Source organism: Melanostigma gelatinosum (assembly GCF_949748355.1).
Source record: "Melanostigma gelatinosum genome assembly, chromosome: 11".
Lineage (NCBI taxonomy): Eukaryota > Metazoa > Chordata > Actinopteri > Perciformes > Zoarcidae > Melanostigma > Melanostigma gelatinosum.
Genome location: NC_136644.1, coordinates 2,186,031 through 2,208,050, shown reverse-complemented (window position 1 = coordinate 2,208,050; position 22,020 = coordinate 2,186,031). Strand labels below are relative to the sequence as shown.

The 22,020-nt window shown below is 44.8% G+C and overlaps 1 protein-coding gene across 4 annotated transcripts; it reads right to left on the bottom strand.

Annotated features, from left to right (window-relative positions):
* Nucleotides 1–1,909: 1,909 nt before the first annotated feature.
* On the bottom strand, nt 1,910–19,675 carry nt5c2b (5'-nucleotidase, cytosolic IIb). Of its 4 annotated transcripts, none has more exons than XM_079278276.1 (18): nt 19,525–19,675; nt 16,945–17,064; nt 13,903–13,976; nt 8,840–8,957; nt 8,492–8,587; nt 8,309–8,400; nt 8,108–8,165; nt 7,432–7,525; nt 6,764–6,817; nt 6,542–6,625; nt 6,365–6,406; nt 6,171–6,278; nt 5,971–6,037; nt 5,668–5,868; nt 5,313–5,364; nt 5,035–5,095; nt 4,562–4,738; nt 1,910–4,342 (listed from the first exon to the last, which is right to left on the bottom strand). In XM_079278276.1, the coding sequence occupies exons 2-18, from the start codon at nt 17,043–17,045 to the stop codon at nt 4,115–4,117; spliced, it is 1,707 nt and encodes a 568-aa protein (XP_079134402.1). In that variant the 5' UTR covers nt 17,046–17,064; nt 19,525–19,675; the 3' UTR covers nt 1,910–4,114. The 4 variants fall into 4 exon arrangements, with proteins under 4 accessions (XP_079134402.1, XP_079134404.1, XP_079134403.1 ...); XM_079278278.1 differs by having other exon boundaries at nt 5,698–5,868; XM_079278277.1 differs by lacking the exon at nt 19,525–19,675 and adding an exon at nt 19,309–19,454.
* Nucleotides 19,676–22,020: the final 2,345 nt, after the last annotated feature.

Here is a 22,020-nt window from a genome sequence, read left to right as displayed (position 1 = left end):
GACAGGAGAACAAGACGCATGATGACGTTTCAACAGGAAACAGTGCGGGAGGCATCAGCTGTGACTGAGTTCTTCCATTGTCCTGTTAAACACACACACGCACATTATCTGTTTCACTCACACACTCATCTTCTGCTGAACACAAGACTATCACCCTTCCACTGTGAATGCTTCGCAGGCCTGTTTCTCTGGTCAATGCTGCTGCTGTACCCATGTGCTGTCCATAACGCGTATTCTACCTGACGACAACATTCCCATTGCCTCCTGCAGCTGGTGGTTTAATAAAAAAAGTGAATGATTAACAGACAGACGGTCGGTGGCTCAATGTACTCAGTCTAATGCTCTGCTGCTTCGAAATGGGTTTTAATGCTTTTGTTTTGTTATGCTTTAGCAATAAACACAGCCAGTTGCTTAATATGAGTTTGAAATGGAAATTGGATCTCAGATATTTCTTGAAACCACACACAACACAATAGTGAACGAGACTTTGACACAGATCAAAAGAGTATTTACATCACAGGAGCCAATCAAATGTGTGACGACGGCTCATTATTCCAGCTGCTGCCAGATGTCACAGATCTCCCGCCACTGGGCTGAGTCGGTGTCATGTTATGCTGCTGTGCCTCTGAGGACATGAACACGGGGCGATTCATAGGCTACCATTATTAACAGCACACCTGGAATACAAATAAAAAAGATCTCTGGCTATCATTGGTGATGACATCATTTACTTATTTTCGACATATTATACGATGACGTTTATGACCTTTTGGGAAAAGATGTAATCTGACCTCTTTTGAAATAAACCATGACTTTTTTTCGACATGCTATACTATTAATTTATTAGGACTTTTTTGATATATTATTCTAGGACATTTTACATATATATATATATATATCTATATATATATATTATACAATGGCTTTTCTATACTTTGACTTCTTTTTACATGCTAAACTATGACTTTTTTGTTGTACTAGATAACTTTTATCTTTGTCCTTTTTATGACTTGAAAAACTAGACTTCGAACAGCGTTCAGCTGCACAGCATGAACGTGCATTGATTTTTCAAGACTGTCCTTGAACTTTGGTTGTGTGTAATCTGCATGTCTACTATCAGTCATTACATAAGTCTGAGGACAATGACAACATCAACGACCAGAAGTACACACAGCCTCGACCCCTTTGTATTTGTTTGGACAACATGGCTGTTTTACCGTTTTATAACTGTTCTTCAGACCTTGGAGCAGAAATGAGCTCCTATTGACTTCCTGTTTCTTAACACTTATTCAAGTTACCGTGTTAATATTGCAGTTTATATTGTGTTTTTGTGAGTGGTGGAAGAAGCACTCATATTTCACTTCAGTAAAAGTAGCAATACCACCGTGTACAAATACTCTGAAGTAAAAGTCCTGCAATCTCAATTATACTTAAAGAACAGTAAAAAATGATGAGCATCAAAATATACTTAAAGTACCAAAAGTAAAGTACTCTTCATGCAGAATGCCTCTCATAAGAATGGAATATAATTACCGATGCATTAGTAAGCATCAATGATGCTGCAGCTGGTAAATTACTTTACGTACTCTGTATCGCTAAATTCATAAAAATACAAAATAACGTAGCAATCTATTTATATTTTGTATCAATAATTTCAATCTGCAAAGTAACTGAGACTATAATATTGACTTCCAAAATACACTGCATGGTAGTAAAGTATAAAGTAGCATAAAATGGAAATACTGAAGTTCAAGTACCTCAGAATGCTGTTAGTACAGCAGAGTAAATGTACTTAGTTACATCCCACCACTGTCTTAATGTTATCTACAAAGCAGTTCATCAAAATGCCACAAACCCGGAGCGGAGTGATGCACACTGCTGCAACAAAGAAAGACATGAACAACAAGAGAATTATGAAAAACTCTTTATTCTACATCTTTATGTAATTTACCTCAATGTACAGTGTGAAGGATATTTTCTGGAATCAAACAAACAAAACACTGTTCTGGAGAACATGAATTGATATGCATAAAAACAAAGTTTATTCTCGTTTGGAAAATAAAAGGTGACGTCTGTTGTTAACGCGGATGCATTCGCAGCATCACGACAACGGATAGAAATACTCTAAAGCACGATCAACTGTTCAACAGGCTTTAGAGGAGAACTCTGAGGAAATGGAAATGTGTATTTACAGTTCCGTAAACCAAGACCATTTAAAAACAACAGCTTAGAAAAATAAAAACAACCCCATGGTACTGACTACAAGTAGCATCTCTGTTACGGTACTTTACTCACTATTCACATCTCCCCTTGGCTTTTGTTCTTTTACAGGTTTGCATTGTTTTTGTCTCTGTGTAAACTATATTGACAAACGTCAAAAAATCTTTTCCTTAAAATGATTCAGTCCACCATCACAGAACAGATGTGCTTCTTATTTTCACATGAATACGCAAAAATATGCAACATATGCAAAGAAAAGACAGTTTCCTATCGGCCAAGCAGCTGCCTCCTGTAGCACATCCAGTTACTCCATGTCCATGAAACAAAATCAATAATTGAGAAACAAATAACAATGATCAAACAGCTGTAATATGTCTCTTAACGTCCTGCAAGCTGTTACCAGATTATTCACCACAGAGTGAAACGCCTTCACTTCTCACCACATCAAGCAAAACCAAAAACGATGCAGAAAGTCAACGACATGTTTCTTCCCTTTCGTGGCCCGAATCAGCGGGCCGGTCCAACACTTACAGCACTGACTCAGCAGCTCAAGACCAGATATAAAAACGTGAGGAAAGTGAACACACACAATGGTTAAAAGGGGAAATAAAATAACATGTCATTCAGCCAGCTCTCTTCGTGTTCTGCAGAGCAGCACTGATGCATTCGGACACACGTATTCAAATGGAACAAATGGACACACCAGTGAAACCTGGTAAAACTTACTCTCTCTACTGCTTTCTGATAAAGTTTGAACATTGTTAGTTATTTCACATGAGAGATATCCAAGTGTCACGTGTGGCCATTTCGTGTATCACACCTCACTTTGTCCTGCTGCTTCCCAACACGTGCAAACTTCAGGATATTTTGACATTTCTTCAAATTTCTGGCGTTTCCATTCCTGATTTTGCAAATTTGCAGAGCTTTTTTACCAAACATTCTAAAAACACATTTTCTCCCTTGCATACTGAGGCCACGTTCGTACTGCTGTTACACACTCGATGAGATCACTTCCTGCTCTCCCCCGTCAAAATAAAACCCTTGGAAATAGTCAAATGAAATACTCAAGTCTCATCTTCCTTAATGAACGGCGCAACAAAAGAATACTGCATGTTAGCTGCTCATGGCGTTGAACCATTCACTCGATCCAGAAACACTACAGTACTTCATGCTCGTCAGAGTCTATTGGCATAGAATACGGTTACAGTACCAAACACACCGTCCAACACCAGCTTGTGCTCCTGTGCTTCAGTTTAGTACGACGGAGTCTCAGCTTCCCGTCAGGATGCTGCACTGAGTGAGACGCACACACACAAGTTAGAACAAAGAACGAGCAAAACAGACAAACGTTGAACTAAACAGATGAAAAACTGAATGTTGTTCCCATGTTGCATAAAAAAAGTGTTTTAATACAGTATGTACATGTTTTTTTGACACCGTAACTGAACAGTGCTTTTTGTTTTATTATAATGTGCATTCTACGTCAGCAAGGTCAGTTTGTTACGATTAAAACTACACTTCTGATGGACGTCAGTGTAAATGCATCTGTTTCATCCACCAGCAGGTCCTACAGGTCAGACTGTAAAACATTATCTAATGTTCTGTCTGACGGGGGAAAATTAAATGAATGAATTTGTTATAATGAAGCCAGCATAGGTTGACTGTGAGAGGACCGAGCATGCAGACAGTCTTCTGAGATTCATGTGATCGGTCCTTTTGGAGGACTGGTCCTTTTTTATTACCTCAGAAATCTCCTGTGTGTGTGTGAGTGTGTGTGTGCATACACACAGACACACACACACACACTGGAGATGTTTTTCCTTCCTGCCTCACTCTGAGAGAGATAACTACCAGACTTGAGAAGGCAGAAACTTTCTTCTTCATGTCCAGCTTATTACTCCTCCTCCTCCTCATCATCGTCCTCATCGTGGCAGTGAGTGATCTCCTGGGGCGTCTGGGGGAACAGGTTGGGAGGTTTGCTCTCGCTGAAGGAGCAGGTCAGCAGGTTGCGTTTGCAGTCCAGGTCCTTGCAGGCGCTGCAGTGGGCGCGGTTGCGTGTGGCCAGTGGCGACTCCACGTCGATGTCCACGTGGGCGTGTTCCACCGTCGACTCGTGCGGCATCTGGGGAAGAGGGAGGACCAAATGTGAAAAAGAAAGTTGGCAACGCGAGCCCACTTACTGGAAGCCTGGGACCCGAGAGAAATATCTACAGATCAAGTTTTACAATCCTAAAAGTACAAGAACTTCTACATCTGCATCAGTATGATAAACACTATTGGCCCGAACCTCTGAAGCGGTGTGGTTTAATGCAGCTCCCTGTGTTTACATCCAGGGACTCACCAGTACGTGTGCGGCTCTGAAGAGGTAGCTGAAGGGGTAGTACAGCAGGTTGATGAAGGAGGCTGCGTACAAGTCGGCGTAACGCATCACTTGAGAGGCAAACAAAGTCTGCCTGGAGCCACTGCGGAACAGGCTTCCCATCATGCCGTAGCACATGTCCATGTCGTGTGTCACCTTCTGAAAAGACAAGAAGGAGACGAGAAGCCGCTGAGGAGCCTGCAACAGTATCTACCATCCCAACCGCAGAAAGCATCTTAATCAGAGACGCTGTGCTTCAGCAGCTACATCAGCAGGCGGAGAGAGGAAGCTCTTTGTGGAGGAGCGTTAATGATTAGACTACAGGAGACACATAAACGTATCAAACACACTTTGCATATGGGCATTGGTAACTAGGCCGTCTCCGGGCAGCCGGTGTTAAAAGCATGCGGACAGGTCTCGTGCTGTCATAGAAACAGAGGCGATCGAGGCCGTACCTTTACTCGTCTTTGAATAGTGCTGATGTCTGGCCTTTCATTGCTGCTGCTGTCCAGATGTCTGAGGAAGGACGGGGAGAAGGACAATGAGGACAGTAGGAGGGGGGGGGGGGGGGAGCAGACCCCTCCGACTTCACCCTGTCGGCCCCGTTGTTCTCTTACAAACACGCTCTCGTTACAGCAGAGAGAGCAAAGAGCAGCGAACGTTACGTAAGAGACCTGCTGACGAGGAGGGAGCTGGGATAGAAGGAGGGGAGGCGAAAGTAAGGAGTTCTTACTTGTAGAGTTCTGCCAAAAAAATGTCCAGGCCCTGCAGTTCCTCGAATAACGCTGAAAAACACAGGGGAACAAATGGTGAATCTCACGTAGACCGACGGTGCATCTCCAGCGTTCTACCGTTAGTTCGCTCCTGTATAAACACGCTTCATGAGAATACATCAGCTGATGTGCTACTCATGACTTTTTCTGAAAAATAAAGGTCTGACATCGCAGCTGCTGTCCCTGTCGAGACGGTTTTATAACGCCACTAGGACGGCAGTACTTGGTAAAGAAAATAAGTCGAAAATGCAGGTACACACACACACACACACACACACACACCAGTATCTCGACACGTCACTACCTATGTTTTACCTGTGTTTATGCGTGTGTCTGCCAACTTACAGCTCTTGTCGGTCCACACGTGCAGCTCCTGGGCCAGCTCAGGGATCACCAGGAACGTCCTCCAGCCTTGACGTTTCTTGGACTTGAGGATGTCTCCAAAGATGTGGTCCCCGATGTAGACTATGTCCTTCCCTTTGGCCCCCAGCAGGTCGCACACAATGTCGGAGGAACCTGGAGAAGTAAGACGCGACGGTTCGTTACCTGAATTATCTTATTAATCGCAACTTGGCCCTCGGTGAAAGAATGAGCGACTGAGGGAGAGGAGAGTCTCACCACCGGAGTAGACGATGCCGTGCTGCAGAGGGCCTGTGTAGGTTCCGATCTTTAAACGCCCCGTCGTCTGAAAGGAAGAACACACACATCGGATTAAAAAGGCTGACACTCAAACCGGCCGGCAACACGTCGGGACACGTCGGGGTAAACCGGTTAACAACAGCTTCTCCGTCTCAGCTGCGTGCTCTGCGTCTGCTCACCGTGTCGACTTGTCTGAGCACCGTTCCCTCTGCGAAGAACAGCGGCTTCCTGGCGTCCGCTAGGATCAGATCAAAGTAGGACTGCCAGGGCCGGTGGGAGGCCCCGGGCTGGATACAAACACCAGCAGTACAGTCACACACAAGCATGAAACACGTCTTTCGTATAGAAAACAAACAGTGCGATCAAACTGTACCTTCGGGCCATGAGGGAAGTCAAACAGGTAGGTCATGATTTTCTGTGAGGACACAACGCAGCGACATTCAAATCAAACACAGCGACGTGTTTAGAGTCAACACAGCTGCCGACAGACCCGCAGAAAGGAACTGGATCTCAATGTTCATTTGTCTCACACCTGCTCGCCTGTACTCACATCGGTGTATTTGTAGTCACTGTTGGTAGCCAAGAACACCTTGGCTACTTCGTTCATCCTGCTGAGAAGAAGAGGAAGCTTCCCCTGGTAGGAGAAGAGGAGAGGAAAAAACAAGACACAAGGTTAAGGCATCTTAACAAACCAGCCGGTCAGAGTATGTATGACACTGCGTGTGTGTTTTCTAACACACGACACGTGTAGCGATGATTATCAACGACTTACATCTCTCACAACATATTTCTCCAAGTTCTCCACCGTCTTCACCTTCAGCGTACCCTGCAGCGTGAGAAACGGGAGTCAGACCGAACCCTGAAGAGCCGGATTGAAGTGAGTTACAGTCGGCAGCTTCCTCGTCAGTGAGAGGCATCGAGACCCGTTCCTTTCATTCAGTGACGACACACACAAAACATGTGACCACTGGTGGCTTTTAGTTTGTTTTGTGAACGCAAAGCCAACGGAACGCACCATGTCGTGACAGTAGACACGATACGTGGGTTAAGAAAGAACACAAAAGCTCGTAGAAGATGAGCTGCCTTCTCGACGACCAATGCTCATAATCGGTTAGTTCTTCTCAAGCACTTTGTGACACCAGAGAAGATAAATAAACTGCTGCAGGACCTGCTGTCACTCACTGTCCAATCACCTGTTGACCCGTATCACTTCAAACTTAAAGCTCATGCAAAGACGCACGATAACGCCAAATAAACCCAACTACAGGTGTGACAGCGAGCTGAATATTCGCCGTTTTTACAGGAAATATCGGCATCTGAAAGGCCAGATTGCCATCAGCACCGAGCGAATTCACGCCCGGACAGAAGCAGCATGAGAGCGGAGCACTGAGCTCACGTCAGCTCGACAACCGAGATCACGAGTGTCGGCCGGCGCCTCACCTTGAAGTGGACCCAGTCGACGGCGTCGCGGACGTCCTGGAACATGCTCTTATAGGACATGAAGAGGTTGCCGTTTTTGAAGCCGGACTCACAGCTGGGGGAGCGGAGCAGAGACACACACGCACACAGCCGTCGGACGGGCCACATTTTTACAGGAGGTTTTCAAAAACATGACATTTGTTTTTTTGTTTGCTTTTAAATGGGATAGCCTTCCCTTGTTGGAGGGGTCGCCAGCCAAACAGGAAAGCATTCTCCCCCTAAAAGACCAACAACCAGGTTTCAGAGGACAAAGGACATGCAGCCATTCCAGATTATATTCTCTACCAATTTACAGGTCAACATCTCTCCTCACAGGAACATGTCACCGTACAGCTCTATCCAGATGTAATCCTCATTACAGCAGTTAGTGAGAACATTTGTCACTACGATAAGAATTCATGCTTTCTCTACAATTAGTAGAAGAGATTAATAAATCACGGTTATCAAAAGCATATCGCCTCTTTGACTGAGCTCCCGTTTGATTTTCATTTTACAACAATGAGCTGAGATTAGCAGGAGAGACACCAGGACCCGCCCATGCTGCAGGGCTTGCTCTTGACCCAGTTTGGCTTTGCGTCACCATGCGGTGCCCAGAAACGTGTTGCGTGACGGAGAGTGTTACCGAACGGCTCCTTACCTGGTGTATCTGTCACAGTTGGAGAAGAAATCCACGAGGCAAGCAAAGAGGTAGGTCTCTGTGGAAGGAAACAGAAGGAAGCGGCTCGATTCAACCTCGCCTTTGACCTGCTGCAATCTTCAGCTTTCATCAGGATGAAGCTCCTACTTGCTGGTCTAACAACCGTCCGGTGGCGCTCTCCTCTGTGCTCAGAGGCCTTACCTGGCAGGTTGAAGAGTGTGTTAAGGATATAAAAGCGCTCTGTGTCATCTCTCTGGATGAACTTGTTTGGGTACCGTTCACGGATCTCGGGGCTGGGAAGAGAGAAAAGACAAAACTACATCTTCATTGTTCTTCTCTCTTGTGCTCACACGGATGTAGACGATGTGCGTTGGACACACTCACCCTCGGAGGAAGTTGAATCCATGGACACAGACCAGGATGTTACCGTAGGAGTCAACCTTCAACAGGTTTCCATACATGGTATCAAACACGAGGCCCCTGAAAGTCAGAGGAGACAAATGTCCGTCTACAATACTCGTCTCTTGAACACGATATCTGCTCTCATCTGTGACGTGGTTACAGGCGTTATCAGGACGGACTGAGAGGTGTTGTCCCGGAGTGTAGATGAACTGTGAACAGGCTCCCTGAGCTCAGCTCGATACCCTCGCTACAGATCAGATGCAGATGAGAGCGGAGGCAGTTAAAGCAGCAGCGTGGAGAGGTCTGTGTGGTGGGTGGGGTTGGTCTGACCTGGTGGGGAACGACGGGTCGTAGACGAAGCTGAGCAGCTCCTGGGGGTAACCGATGGACACCAGGCGCTCCACTATGAGCTCAAACCCGAGTGACTCGTACTCTGGAGACTTGTACACTGGAAGATCAACACAAACGTACGGACAGTTTCACTCAAGTTACCCACAGTGCACGTGGTGCCACAGTGCAGTTTGGTGTGCAAGACTTTTAAAGACTATTGTGCAATACTACGTACACGTTATGGAATCGTTAAAGTCCCGGCTTAATACGCCGGTGTTTCTGCTTCATCATCAGCCATCGTTAGTCACTGTAAACTAAACTACAACAGACAGCTCGTTGACTCATAAAACACATTTGATCGTCTAATAATTATGAAAGTCATCGATGAAGCAAAAATGACAAATATTCTCTGATTTCAGTCATTTAAAAGTGATTTCTTTTAAGTCATAATATCAATATATTTAGATTTTGGACTGTTGGACAGACAAAACTAACTATTTGAAGACTATTTGATCACATGTGATGAGCTTTTTCCACTTTAAGGCCAACACAATGAAATGCAACCCAACAACATATTAATCCATAATGACAAGGATTGTTGGTTGAAGCCCTAAAAGACATTAAGCAGATTTTAAATATGACTTATGAATTATATTTTTATAAATATATATATATCCTGTATGGTTCAAGACCATGAATCAATACCATTTATTGATTTGCTTTATTGTTTTCATATATATAAACAATAAAACAAATCAATATATGGGAACATAAACTCCATCCACATTTGTCCAGATGTTTCCAGCTGGTTGGACATGTTTTGTGGGTTCACTGTGACACATCGTCTCGCTCTGTGGAACTCGACCTTAAAACAACAATCATCAGCAGCTATTGAAGTGGCATCTGGCTGAGCGGAGCCATAAACTCCTGCATTATGTACACAGTTGAGGAACACGAGCTGTTGATGCTGTGCACAGCGAACAGCGTCTCATTAGAGGTGACATGCAGTCAGTGGAGCCCAACACGTACATGAGACTTCTCTAAGGCGACCTCGTCCACTGGAGAGTCTGTGATGCTGCTCCAGTAATTTGACATGTTCTCACCCCCCCCCCCCCCCACACACACACTCACTGTCCTGCTCTCGCCTCGCTATCAACAAGGACCTCTATGTTCTGCACGCAAATCCAAAAAGAAACAGGATCAGGCGTGAGAATGAAAAGTCACTCAACCTTCAGCAGCAGCTCTAATGAGTCCGGCTGAGACCGATGACAAGCCCGGAGCCAGATATTTACCAAAGCCCAAGCCGGGGGGTGGGGGGGGGGGGGGGGGTCTGTAAATAACAACCCAGATAGACTCTGCGCTCAGAATAGGCCGGGAGAGGATTGAACCGCTACGCGACACTGGGAAAAGATTAAGTCAGATATAAATACGATAGAAGAATGCGCTGGTGTTGTCGGTGGAGACATATCGGCTGATGATGATGCTGGGACAGAGGACAGTTAGTGTGTTTACAGCACTGCAGGACAAACAGGACATCTGCGTCTCACTCTGTAGGATGTGTGAACTCGTGTCCAGTGCCGGGCTGCACACAGAAGCCTACTGAGTATGCACAGAGTGACGGGAAGATCTTGAGTTCAGTAAATATTTGTTCTTTAGTTCTCACTCTGCAAGCCTGAGCCTGTTTCTGCATTACAATCACGTAGCCCCCCCCCCCCCCGCTGTAGTCTCCCAGCAAACTGAAGGTTTGGGCCCCGTGCCGGGAGCCCTCCTCCTCCTCCTCCTCCTCCTCCTCCTCGTCCCTCACTTGTTGTTGGGCGTGGGACTATAGACACATTTTAATTCACGGTTATCTTGGCCAAAATCAATCATAAATGATTACTATTGTTCTTCACTTCTCTACCATGACAGTGAGCTTGACATGTGACAATATTCAGGATTAAACCCTGATAATGAAAATTCACCACGATCAACTCATTGTCAGGGGTTTACATCCCGTTTCACTTCATCCCTACTCGTTGTAGGCTCTACAGAGAAACCTATTCTAGGAGCCGTTTCCCCTCCGTCACCTCTGCTATCATCTCTCTCTCTCTATCCTCAATAAAATCACATCTCAATCTAGGTTATGCAAAGGCCAGTCAGACCTGTCATTAAGGATCAGGAAGTTGTTTTGTTACATAATAAATAGACAAGAATATTGTCTCGTTTTATTGGCCCATTCAGGCCCCTGAACAGTATTTCTCTATAAAATGAAATATGACAAAATATCGCAAAATGTGAAACAGTTAAAATGAAGTTCAGAATAAAAACATGATCTTGTTAACGTGACATGAAAAGCACCACAAAACTTGGTGTCAAAGCTCAAATATTTCTTTATTAGATAACACCTTCACATTTAAATGAGCAAAACCAAAAGGTCAAGTTTGGGGCTTCTATCTAAAGTTGTTATTTATTAACAGTTTAAAACTCATTAAAAAAAACTTCTGAAAAATGTCTCAAAATCTGAGAGAAATACACGACATCGTATGTTTCCATCTGAGCCCTGAGGAGCACCGACTCATGTGACCTCTGACAGGCCTTCAAACACCACGATCACAAATCACTTAAACCGACTTTCACGACTTTAAAGACACTGAAACCATTGAACTTCTTCAACTTGAAAAACTAAGCACATGACACCAAATGCCTGCAGTGCATCTCATTCAAACGTACGTCTAGACGCCACTCGCTGCTTCACGTGTTTAGAGGCTCCAGCAGTACTCTGCACCGATTCATGTTCCCACACTGGCAGCTACAGACGTGGAAAGTAGCACATGTTATTAATATGTTATTACAGGGTTACAGCATCGGCGTGCAGACCGGAAGTTGTGTTGTTGTTGCTTACAGTGTCCTTGACTCCTGCTTTATAGGAGTCCTCGCTCCCCTGCTGTAAGCCAGCCCCCTCTCACATTTCTCACACTGTCAGTATGCATCACACACACACACACACACACACACACACACACACACACACACACACACACACACACACACACACACACACACACACACACACACACACACACACACACACACACACACACACACACACACACACACGTGTTGTGGTGCGAGTGTGTGGTGGCCAGGTCGCCTTAGGCCTAAATGTAATGTGCACCCCCCCACCCCCCCACACACACACACACACACACACAAACAACCGGCCCCCTTCTACGAATAGACCACTAAACCCAAATCCTATAAAGTGTCCCACACAGAGCCGTTATCTGAATCATGTCGCATATCAACCTATATTAGAAACAAACTCCTCCACCGTCTTAAGTTATCTGTGGACGCCGATATGCAAATGTAGGTCTTTGTCACAGATCTCTAACGGCGTCGAACAAGGAGACAAACCTGAGCGCGGCCTCGGGGACCGACATCCGGCCAACAGTCTGCTGGAAAACGAGGACAAAACTCTGTGCAGCTCTCGATGCAATCTGGGCTAAACTGTGTGTTTGAGCAAAGAATAGCTGGAGCAGCGCTGCAATAGTAGAACGAGGGTTCAGCTCACAGCGATGTGTGTGCATGCACTGCGACAGTTTGCAACCGTCGATCTTTATATGTTTGGGTGATAAATTGAGATACATGTTTTTAGTGAAAGTGCATCACAGCACGATGAACCAACAGCATCCTGGGAACAGATATCAAGCTTCACCTCATGCACTTGATACGGTGGGAGACAAACATTGCTCTGAATGTTAATGTTTAATGAGATTGATACTTTTAGTTTGTTTTAAAACACCGTCATGATATGAAAAAAATGACAAAAAGGTGTAAAACTGCACAAACATGACAGAACAATAGAAGCGGGCACTGTAAATAGATCTCTTCCTCTATTCCTGTAATATGTAATAGCTATGTTTCACAAACCATGCTATGTTTTTCTCACACAAAGTCGTTCCATTCTTTGTGGAAGCTCTGTCAACATATAAAAATGGCGGTTTGACCGGCCTTTAACAGCCCCGAAGAACAAACACCGCAGCCAGCCAGGGCGCTGCCATGCGACACCACCAGCTCCCCGGAGTTGATGGAGTACCTCAGTGATCAAACCCCGAACACCCTCCAGCAGACACACGATAGCCGAGCTTCCAGTAAACATTAACACTTGGTTATGAGCGGCCGTAAAGAGAGTCATGTCAACAGCTGAGCGTGTGCACCCTAAACGCGCGGGGGGGGGGGTACAGAGCCAGAGAGGGACTACGAGTGATCCGAGTCTTTTATTTATTTATAGAGACGGTGAGACCGCAACCTGGAGCTGAGTCACGGAGCAACGTGGTGTGAAAAGAAATATGGATTATTTTTGGGCCGGCAACAGGTCAGCAGGAAGAAGAACATCTCGAAACAATCGACAGCGAGTACCGGGACACTGCGCTTGGGATTTGTTATGCGCTAGTCGGCTCAATGAGTTGCCGGCATTGACCTAAATAATATGTTGTGGTCAACAACCTGGAGTTCTGAGGGGGGGGGGGTAGAGTAGCCAAATGTAGAGTTGAAAAGAAGGGGAACTGTAGACTTTAACATCCACGCTAAACACACAAGGGAAAGAACGGAGAGTCAATAATTGGAAATGTGTTTTCCACAAAATCCAAAAGTGACAAAACGCCTCAATCCTCTAAACGTACGCTGGCATTAACTAAAGGCTTTTGTCTTCTCTGTTCTAACGATGCATCTTTTTGGACTTGCATGAATACATTTAATGCATATTAAACCTCTTCATCAATCTGGGCTCTCAAGTGACACTTTGGACTCGTCGACATCATTAATACGACCACAGGAAGGACACGCCGTGCAAACAGAGGACCTGCAACGCTGTGGCCAACTTCAGCTGCGCACCAAACATTTAAAACTATCGTACAGCAATGAACCGTTGAACCTTTGTCTTCATGCATGTCATTTAGAGACTGTAAACAACCAGAAAGTAATTAGCATTTCTCCCTTATCCTATTATATTACAACATTTTAAAGAAACAAAGCAACTGCTTTGTTTCTGTGATGATTAGTAAATGCATTTATATTCAACTTACCTGCTAAAGTGTAATCCATGTCAAAGCCAAAGCATTTAATCTTCTCCATCGCCAAGCTTCTGTTGACGAACACTCTGAGGAAACAAGTTGAGGGAAAAGTTTCAGTTGCAAGATTCAACAACAGGATTATTATTTATTCCGTCACTCAACGAAGCTGCGTCACTAACTGAACGGACCGCTGTAACCCAGAGTGTGGCTAAAACAATACGTCCATTCAGTACCCAGAAAAAGTACTGAAATACTGCAACTCAATAACACACACACACACACACACACACACACACACACACACACACACACACACACACACACACACACACACACACACACACACACACACACGTTATGTTAGTACGCTCATTTCATTTTGATCACAGTACCATTAGTATTGTAACATACAGTTATGCACCAGATGCTTTTTGTTTAGAGTTCGTAGTGAAAAACTAATTCATAAATTGTAAAAGTGTTTTCATCAAATATATATCAACGTCAGTTTTTCTGCTAATGACAAAGAAAAACTGTATTTAATCATCTAGAAGCCATTATATCAACTTTGTAGTTAAGATAGTTTTTAACTTATGTCTTATGTTACTGTGTTAAAATGTGGTGGGGGGGGGGATTCTCAGTGACGAACAGAAACTAGATGATAGAGATCATCCGTAGTGACAATATCTGAAATTATTGGCACATGATAAAAACGACATATCACAAGACTTAACAACTTATGTCCTTAATGTTTGCTTTGCATTTTTATATCGACGTACAATTCAAAATAAAATGCTTCAATCCATCATGTGTCAGAAAGTACAGAAGTTGCAGCATATAGTTACACAACTGCGCAGCACTAAAATGGGCAACAAAAAAACAAAACTGTTGCTGAAACCACAGGTCTTGGGTCCAGTGGCTGCTGAAACCACAGGAAGTCTCCAAAACGCTCAACCAGCAGATTGTGAAACGTGACGGATTCAGCTCAGCGCTCGTCGATCTTCCAGGAAACACGCGGCTCTACTGCGCTAATAAATCAATCAGGACACGGAGGTCCACACCGGCCACAGAGACCGGTGACCCTGACCCACACACATGATCTTCAGCATCGGTTCCTGGAGATTTACACACAAGCCAATATTTAAAAACGCCAGAAATAAGATGTAAACTGGCTAAAAAGGGAAATCAAACATGTCACACTGAAATAAAAAGGAGGCGACGTCACTGTTGCCGAGCACACGACTGTGATGAGCAACTTGTCTTCATCCATCTGTGAATCAGTGGTGAAATACCTGGCAGCAGATCCATAGTGAACAAGTTCCCATTTAGCCGTTAGTCCAGCAGACGTCCGGTGATGCATTCTGCGTGACATTAAACCTCAGTTTGACTCTCCGCTGGTCTGACCTGCTGCAGCTACACAGGGCAGCCACTAACAATGCCCCCCCCCCCCCCCCCATCTCTCTCTCTTTGCTTTCTTGCCAATCAGAAATTTTCTGACTTGTTGCAAAAATGATTGTGGCCGTTCCGCGTCATTCTCTGTTGTTGCGCGTTGTCGGTCGGGGTTGTTGTTGTGCGGCATGATGTTTGTGGGCCCTCAAAGACATCCAGAACAATCGAGTCGGGAAGAATCAAGCACGGCGACAGCTGCTCACCCCACTGAGGCGGGTCAACACCGGGAGGACCACTTCTCCATCACAGGAGCACCGTTCATTATACATGGAGGGAAAACAGGCAACTGAAGACCTGGTTGAAAATGTCATCGTTGACAAATCGTTTTGATGGCATTCATTTTAAAAGGAAACTTTTTGTAAAAGGTATCAATACGTCTTCAGTACTGATTATTTATGAAGGTATTCAGTTGCTTATGAGATCTTTATTACGGCTTTATGCTGCTTCCATAGACTAGAATATAGATACGCCTCAATAGAAACTAACCCACGACTTCTCTCAGGGTTTCTCTGCGCTGAGTGGAGTTAAATCTAAAATCGCTTCTGTTTTGTTGAGCTGTTGTCTCTTCACATGTGACCCCTTTGCTCAATGCATGTGACGAGTGAGTGAAGCACATTCATAAATCACAACGTAGGGGAGATTATGCCTCTCCTAAAGGGTCCCCACCCTTTGTCAGTATGGGCGACTTAATCGCCAGAGTCCGCCTCGACTTTGGTCCCGTTGACGACACCGTTGCCTCAAACATCCCACATGGGCCACAGCAGAATCCCTCAGCGACGTGCGCAGCTGTGCGACAGACTTTTTCTGCTGCTCTCTAATCTGCGATGCGAGTCCCTGAGATAGAAAGTTCATCTGTGCCGGGCAGAGTCGTCAGCCCTCTGCTATGTGACACGCAGCTGCATTGTTTTAGCTGAGCTCTTACTTTGTATTCATGGTCTCTGTCTGTCTGTGAGATCAGCATAATGCCCCCCCCCCCTTCAATGGCCTCTTACGTTTCACAAGAACGACTGAGCCGATCAAGCAGCCTTGGTTACTTTAACTACACTACCGTCACAAGCATATCGCTTCAGCGAGCTCAACACCACCTTTGTACCTTTGCTATCTTTGCACGTGTGATTGTTTGCATGCGAGTATCTGGAGACTGTGTGTGTGTGTGTGTGTGTGTGTGGGGGGGGACTGTGTGGCTTATGTCAGCACACACGCAGCTAACAGATGAGTGAAAGTTTCGCAAACCCTGTGAGGATTGCGTATTACAGAGCGGTGTGAAAGAGCAGCAGAGACCAGCGGACGTGCACGTCTTAAGCCGAGTTAAACATTGAACGGCGACACACGTTGTGTTACTAAATGCCTCGTTGCACGAGCCTTTCAGCCAGGACGTCGACAGGGCGTTTCCAGGCAACAGGTACAGGAACAAGGAAGTCTACGGAAAGACTCTGCTGTTGTGCGAGTTGTTAGAATGACTCAGTGTCGAAACAATTTAGTTTGAGATCCGATAAATGTGGAGGGTATCGCTTTGCCTTCGAGCCGACTACGAGCTTCGTATTCATGCGCTTATGACATAACACACTCTGGACGTTTTGTAGATGGAGTGTCAGATATTCACATTACCTGTGGTACGGCTCTCGTCTGTATTTCTTCATCGACACGCCGTCCATGTTGGCAGGTAAGTCTGCGAAGTTCTGCAGTCTGTCGCTCCATGAAGTGGTCATCTTTAAAAGCGTTCAGTGTCTGGGGAGAAGGAAGGCAACACATGGAGGGGCTCAATTTAAAAGTGAATGGTCAAACAGAAATTTGAAATAATGTACAAACATTTTATTTGCACGAGAGGCTGAATATGATCCTTTGGTTACTATTTTTACCGAGTTACATAAAACACACAACATGTAACATGCAGTCACGTGTAACCTAAGCACTTTAGGATCAATGTGCATGTTTCACATTGAAGTCATGTGTAACCTGAATAAGAGGAACATTCTAGTAAATGTATAATCAACTAACCTGTGCTCCGGGTTGAAACAAGAGCCCAGATTCACAGTGCTGTGCCAGCCAGACCAAAGTGGCAGCATTTGCACCTTCCAAGGCATTCAAATTTGCATCCACACTTGGTCAGTTGTTGGCAACTCTTTGCAATAGGATGGATCAGTCCAGGAGATCTGTGGCAGATCTCCTGGACTGATCCATCCCCAGTCGACAGGACTTTGTGCTTCTGGTTGAAAGTATTGGTCAAAGTATTGATTTAACGCATATGGAGCTCAATCAGGAAGACGATCCTTGCACACTTAGGCTGGTAGTCCTCTCTCTCTCTCTCTAATACGACTTCCGCACTCCAGCGGCACATTCTCAATTTTCGGCTGTCACTGTCAGAAGCCTCATAAACGCTGTCAGCTGTTTAACAGCTGGGCGCTCCCAGCCAATAGCACAGCGTCCCTATCAGCTTGCTGCCGCCTCTTTTTAAATGTGCTGCATCCCGGCCTCTCCTCCTCCTCCTCCTCCTCCTCCTCCTCACCATTGCAGATTCAGCACTCCATCAGCATCTCCAGCCACCACCACGAGTCTCATTAACGCATCATCTGTCATAATAAACGTCAACTACCTCTCATTGACTTGTCTCTCTTGATTGAAATGCATCTTGGCCCGGGAGGCACGAGGCAGCACGCTGTACTTGCTGGAACAGAGCAGCTCGAGTAGCAGGGATGACTTGCTGGACCTGTCACACATCATGACCACAAAGGTTTCCAAAATGTTCATGTCAGCATCGTCTGTTGTTGGTGGTTGCTGTCTGCAAACATCAGAAACCTCGTCACATGCACTTCTAGGTTTGTCACGCAGTCTTCTTGCCCTTATCTTGAGTTGTACTTTGCACATATACTGTTGCTGCCTCTTGAACTCTTGTGCAATAGCATCGCCACAACCCAGTTTTGACGAACATTTTCCATCATTCAGACTTTGGCCACTTCATAAAACAGCCATTTGATTGCGTGACTAATGTATTTTATCAGATTAACAATCCCAAAGGAGTATTTTTGACAATTGTGGTACTTCTTTCCACCTGTGAAAGATGTTCCTGCATCAATGCAATCAGACACCAGTTCATTGGGTCACACTGGGTTCATTGAGGACACAAAGCAAAATGTTGAGATTGAACCTCGTCTGTCTCATGCACTAAAGGCACAAACACATCTCGTCTCGCTCACAAGAGAGAGTTAAACATGCCGTCATTTACAAGTAGGTTATAGTGACGTAAGTAACGCGGTGAAGTTAACGCACCAGAGATCAACAGGACAGGCTTAAAACAAAAAGGCAAACAACAATCCCTGGAAAGCCTTGTGAATTGCTGCCTCAGTGGAATGTAAAGCCTTGTAGGGTTTGTTTTCTCCCAGGCTGACACTTCATCTTCCTCCTGCAGAGACTGGGCTGCAGGAAGGTGAGGCAGAGGAGGGCATCTCTCTCCTTCTCTGTGCATGCAAATGAGGCGAATTGTCCACAAACTGCATGAGAGTGTCGAAACACTGTCATCATGTTGACTTTACAGCAGGAGAGTAAACCAAAGATGTTGGGGTTTTGTTTATCTTTAGATAGTTTATTCCTCTGGTTAAACCAGAGGTTAAATCTGAGGATGACGCAGACCCTCCGGTGGACCGGGCTCTGAGTCATGGTTAGTGCGTTGGGAAAAAAGAAAAAGTTCTGCCACACAGATTCATAACTGGAAACACAACTTGTGACAGGCTTTGTTTCCTCAAGTCTGTGCTGAGATGCTGGAGTCGACAAGTGTCTCAAACAATGCTAACGTCACACGGAACGTTAACGGACACTCGTTTTTTCGGGATGCCATTCATGTTTCAGCATTCGGCTGTGTAAATATCTCGGGCTATTCTGCGAGACCAGCGGTGAACGCTGAGAGATTAGCTTTAAGCTAATTTACCGTAAAAAAAGTGTCATCATCAAGCGAACAGCAACGGAAGGTTAACGTACCAAAACAGCGTCCCGCTACTCGCTGAAGTGCGAAAGCTAGCTAACAGTCCGCTCCAGCTGCCGCCGTGCTGCTCTTCTCGTCTGACATTTACCGAGAAGGACGAGCAGCAGTGATCCCCGGACGAAGCTAACGCGTTAGCTCGCTCTGATTCAACAGCAAAAGTGTCGGGGGCAGATTTCGCTGCGTTTCGCCGTGACTGGCATTACTGTACTCACCTCCGAGTTCCTGAATAAAACAACTGCACCGTGAGTTGGTCTGAGCATGCGCCTTGAGCGGAGTACAAGTCGGAGATGAATCGTTGATGTGTGGTTTATCCTTTCTGTCTTCACTGTAAAGCCAGGCAGCAGACGAGTACTGTGCCTGCTCTTTGCTGTCTCTCTCTCTCTCTCTCTCTCTCTCTCTCTCTCTCTCTCTCTCTCTCTCTCTCTCTCTCTCTCTCTCTCTCTCTGTGTGCTGACAGCTGTTGTTGTGAGACGTTCAGGGGGCGGGGTCTATCAGGAGGAGGCGGGACTATGTGTCGCCTCGGCACAGAAACGTGACACCACGGTCCCGCGTCCGTTATCAGCAGAGACACCTGGGAAGGATTTCATCAATTTTATCTTGATGCAAAACTTCATTTGCTTATAATGGGCCTGCAGCATTGCAAAGAGTAGGCCACTTCAGCGCTTCACTCAAGTTAAAATCCTGTTACAAGCAATGCATTTATTCAACTCAACTAAAACAACACAAGAAAGCACAAACACATCAAGATAAGTTGTCTGTTCAGGTGCAGATACAAGTGATGACACTTGTATTCTGTGATTGATATCATCAGCGGTGGAAGAAACACTCAGATCCTTTACTGAAGTATAAATTGGCAATACAACAGTGTAAACTCTGTAAAAGACCCGCATTCATAATCACACTGAGTCAAAACGGCACAATTATCTTTATAGTATAAATTCTCACTCTCCAGGAAAAATGCACCCAAGACTGATCTATATTCATATGTGACTTTATGCTGTTGCAATAATGCATATGTATTTACTAGCTGGTCGAGGTGGAGCTGTTTATCTTTAGATAGTTTATTCCTCTGGTTAAACCAGGGGTCAGGCCCCCTCCAGAGGTTAAATCTGAGGATGACGCAGACCCTCCGGTGGACCGGGCTCTGAGTCATGGTTAGTGGGTTGGGGAAAAAGAAACAGTTCTGCCACACAAATGTGTAGTCATTTGTCTAATCTTTTGGCTTTTTTTGGTGAAATATTGTAGTTTCAACAATGTATTGCATTTGCATGAGTGAAGGAAAAGGCATCTTGTGTTGGAGAGACTGACTTACACAACAAGAGAATTTGAAAAAGTGTGGAAACCATTATTGGAGTTTCTCTGACCTCGAGGTGCATTTATACATTGGCATGTGTTGAGTGTGTTGTTGTTTTTTGTTAAATATGTAAAATATGTAAAATGTTAGGTTGCTTTTCCTTTGATGACTACAAAAACCATGCCTGCATATTTTATTTTTGTATTGAATTATTATTATTATTGTCTGTTTGTGAAATATATGGGAAAGTCAATGTTGTTTGAAAAACATTATCATTGTTTTTGTAAATTCTTAATCATAACACTGAAAACTACTAATTTTAGCTGTCAGACAGCGGGGTAAAAAGTACAACATTACTCTTTGAAATGTATTGGAGTACAGAAGTATAAAGCAGCATAAAATGTAAATACTGTAACTCAAAATTGTACTTATATATAGAACTTGAGTAGATGTACTTAGTTACTTTCCACCGCTGGATATAAATCAATGACAGTAAGCGTGTCTGCAGTCGGCCTGCAGCCCATGAGGATTTGGACAACAGCACATTCCCTGTTGTGTCTGAGATGAAACAATGGCTTTGAGGTTAAAGTGGTGACTTTCAGCTTTCATTCATGGCTGTTCACATGTTCAGTAAACATTGTCATTGTTCTGCCACACTGTTCTAAATTAAGGGAACTATAAAAATAGCTGCGAGCCTGTTTACCCTTTGGATTTGAACAACCTCCAACACACTTAAAGCTTGAAGTCAGTCGTTTAATATCAGATTCATTCTGCCAGAGCACAGAGGCCAAACTATACTTGGCTGCGACTGTATTTAGGCTTCCAAAATTCAGGTCGAAAAGGCATTTCTACAGATAATTTGGGGAATAAAATATTTTCCATTGACATTGTCATAACTACGTGCCTCCCTTGAGGGCAATATTTTATTGTTGCACAGACTTTGCAACATTGTTTGATATCAGCACAGATTTGGAGTGAAAGGCAGAACAGATCTCCAGAGCACTTGTGGGGCATCTCACGTTTGAATATTCTGCACCAGCATATAGTGTGTCTCTCTCCGCTTACAGCTCCTCTGGTGAACAGCAGCAATGACCCTTTCTCATGTCAGCCTGAAAATGGCACCTGAAAGGGTTAGAAATACCCAATCAGGGTTGATACCTGTCTGAACCTGACTGTCGCCTTGTCTATGCCCCTTGCTTCCTTCTTGGGGAAAATCGCTATGACCCAGTTCACAGTTCCATCATCAGTTCATCTGAACATCCAGTAGCCAGTAGGTGCATTCTCTTCAGTCAAAGCAGCCTGGTATTAAGTGGACTTACTGTATCTGTAGTATTCATTCTTGCTTGCAGTGTGCTGCGATCTGCCAGCAGAGGGCAGCAGAGGCCTGTCAGTGGGATGCTGTTTTCAAGCGACG

Coding starts and splice junctions, on each gene's coding strand:
- nt5c2b (XM_079278276.1), bottom strand. CDS start 17,045: ATGACCACTTCATGGAGCGACAGACTGCAGAACTTCGCAGACTTACCT. Junction 13,977..16,944: donor AGACGAGAGCCGTACCACAG/GTAATGTGAATA, acceptor TTGTTTCCTCAG/AGTGTTCGTCAACAGAAGCT. Junction 5,365..5,667: donor AGACACACGCATAAACACAG/GTAAAACATAGG, acceptor TGTGTTTTTCAG/CGTTATTCGAGGAACTGCAG.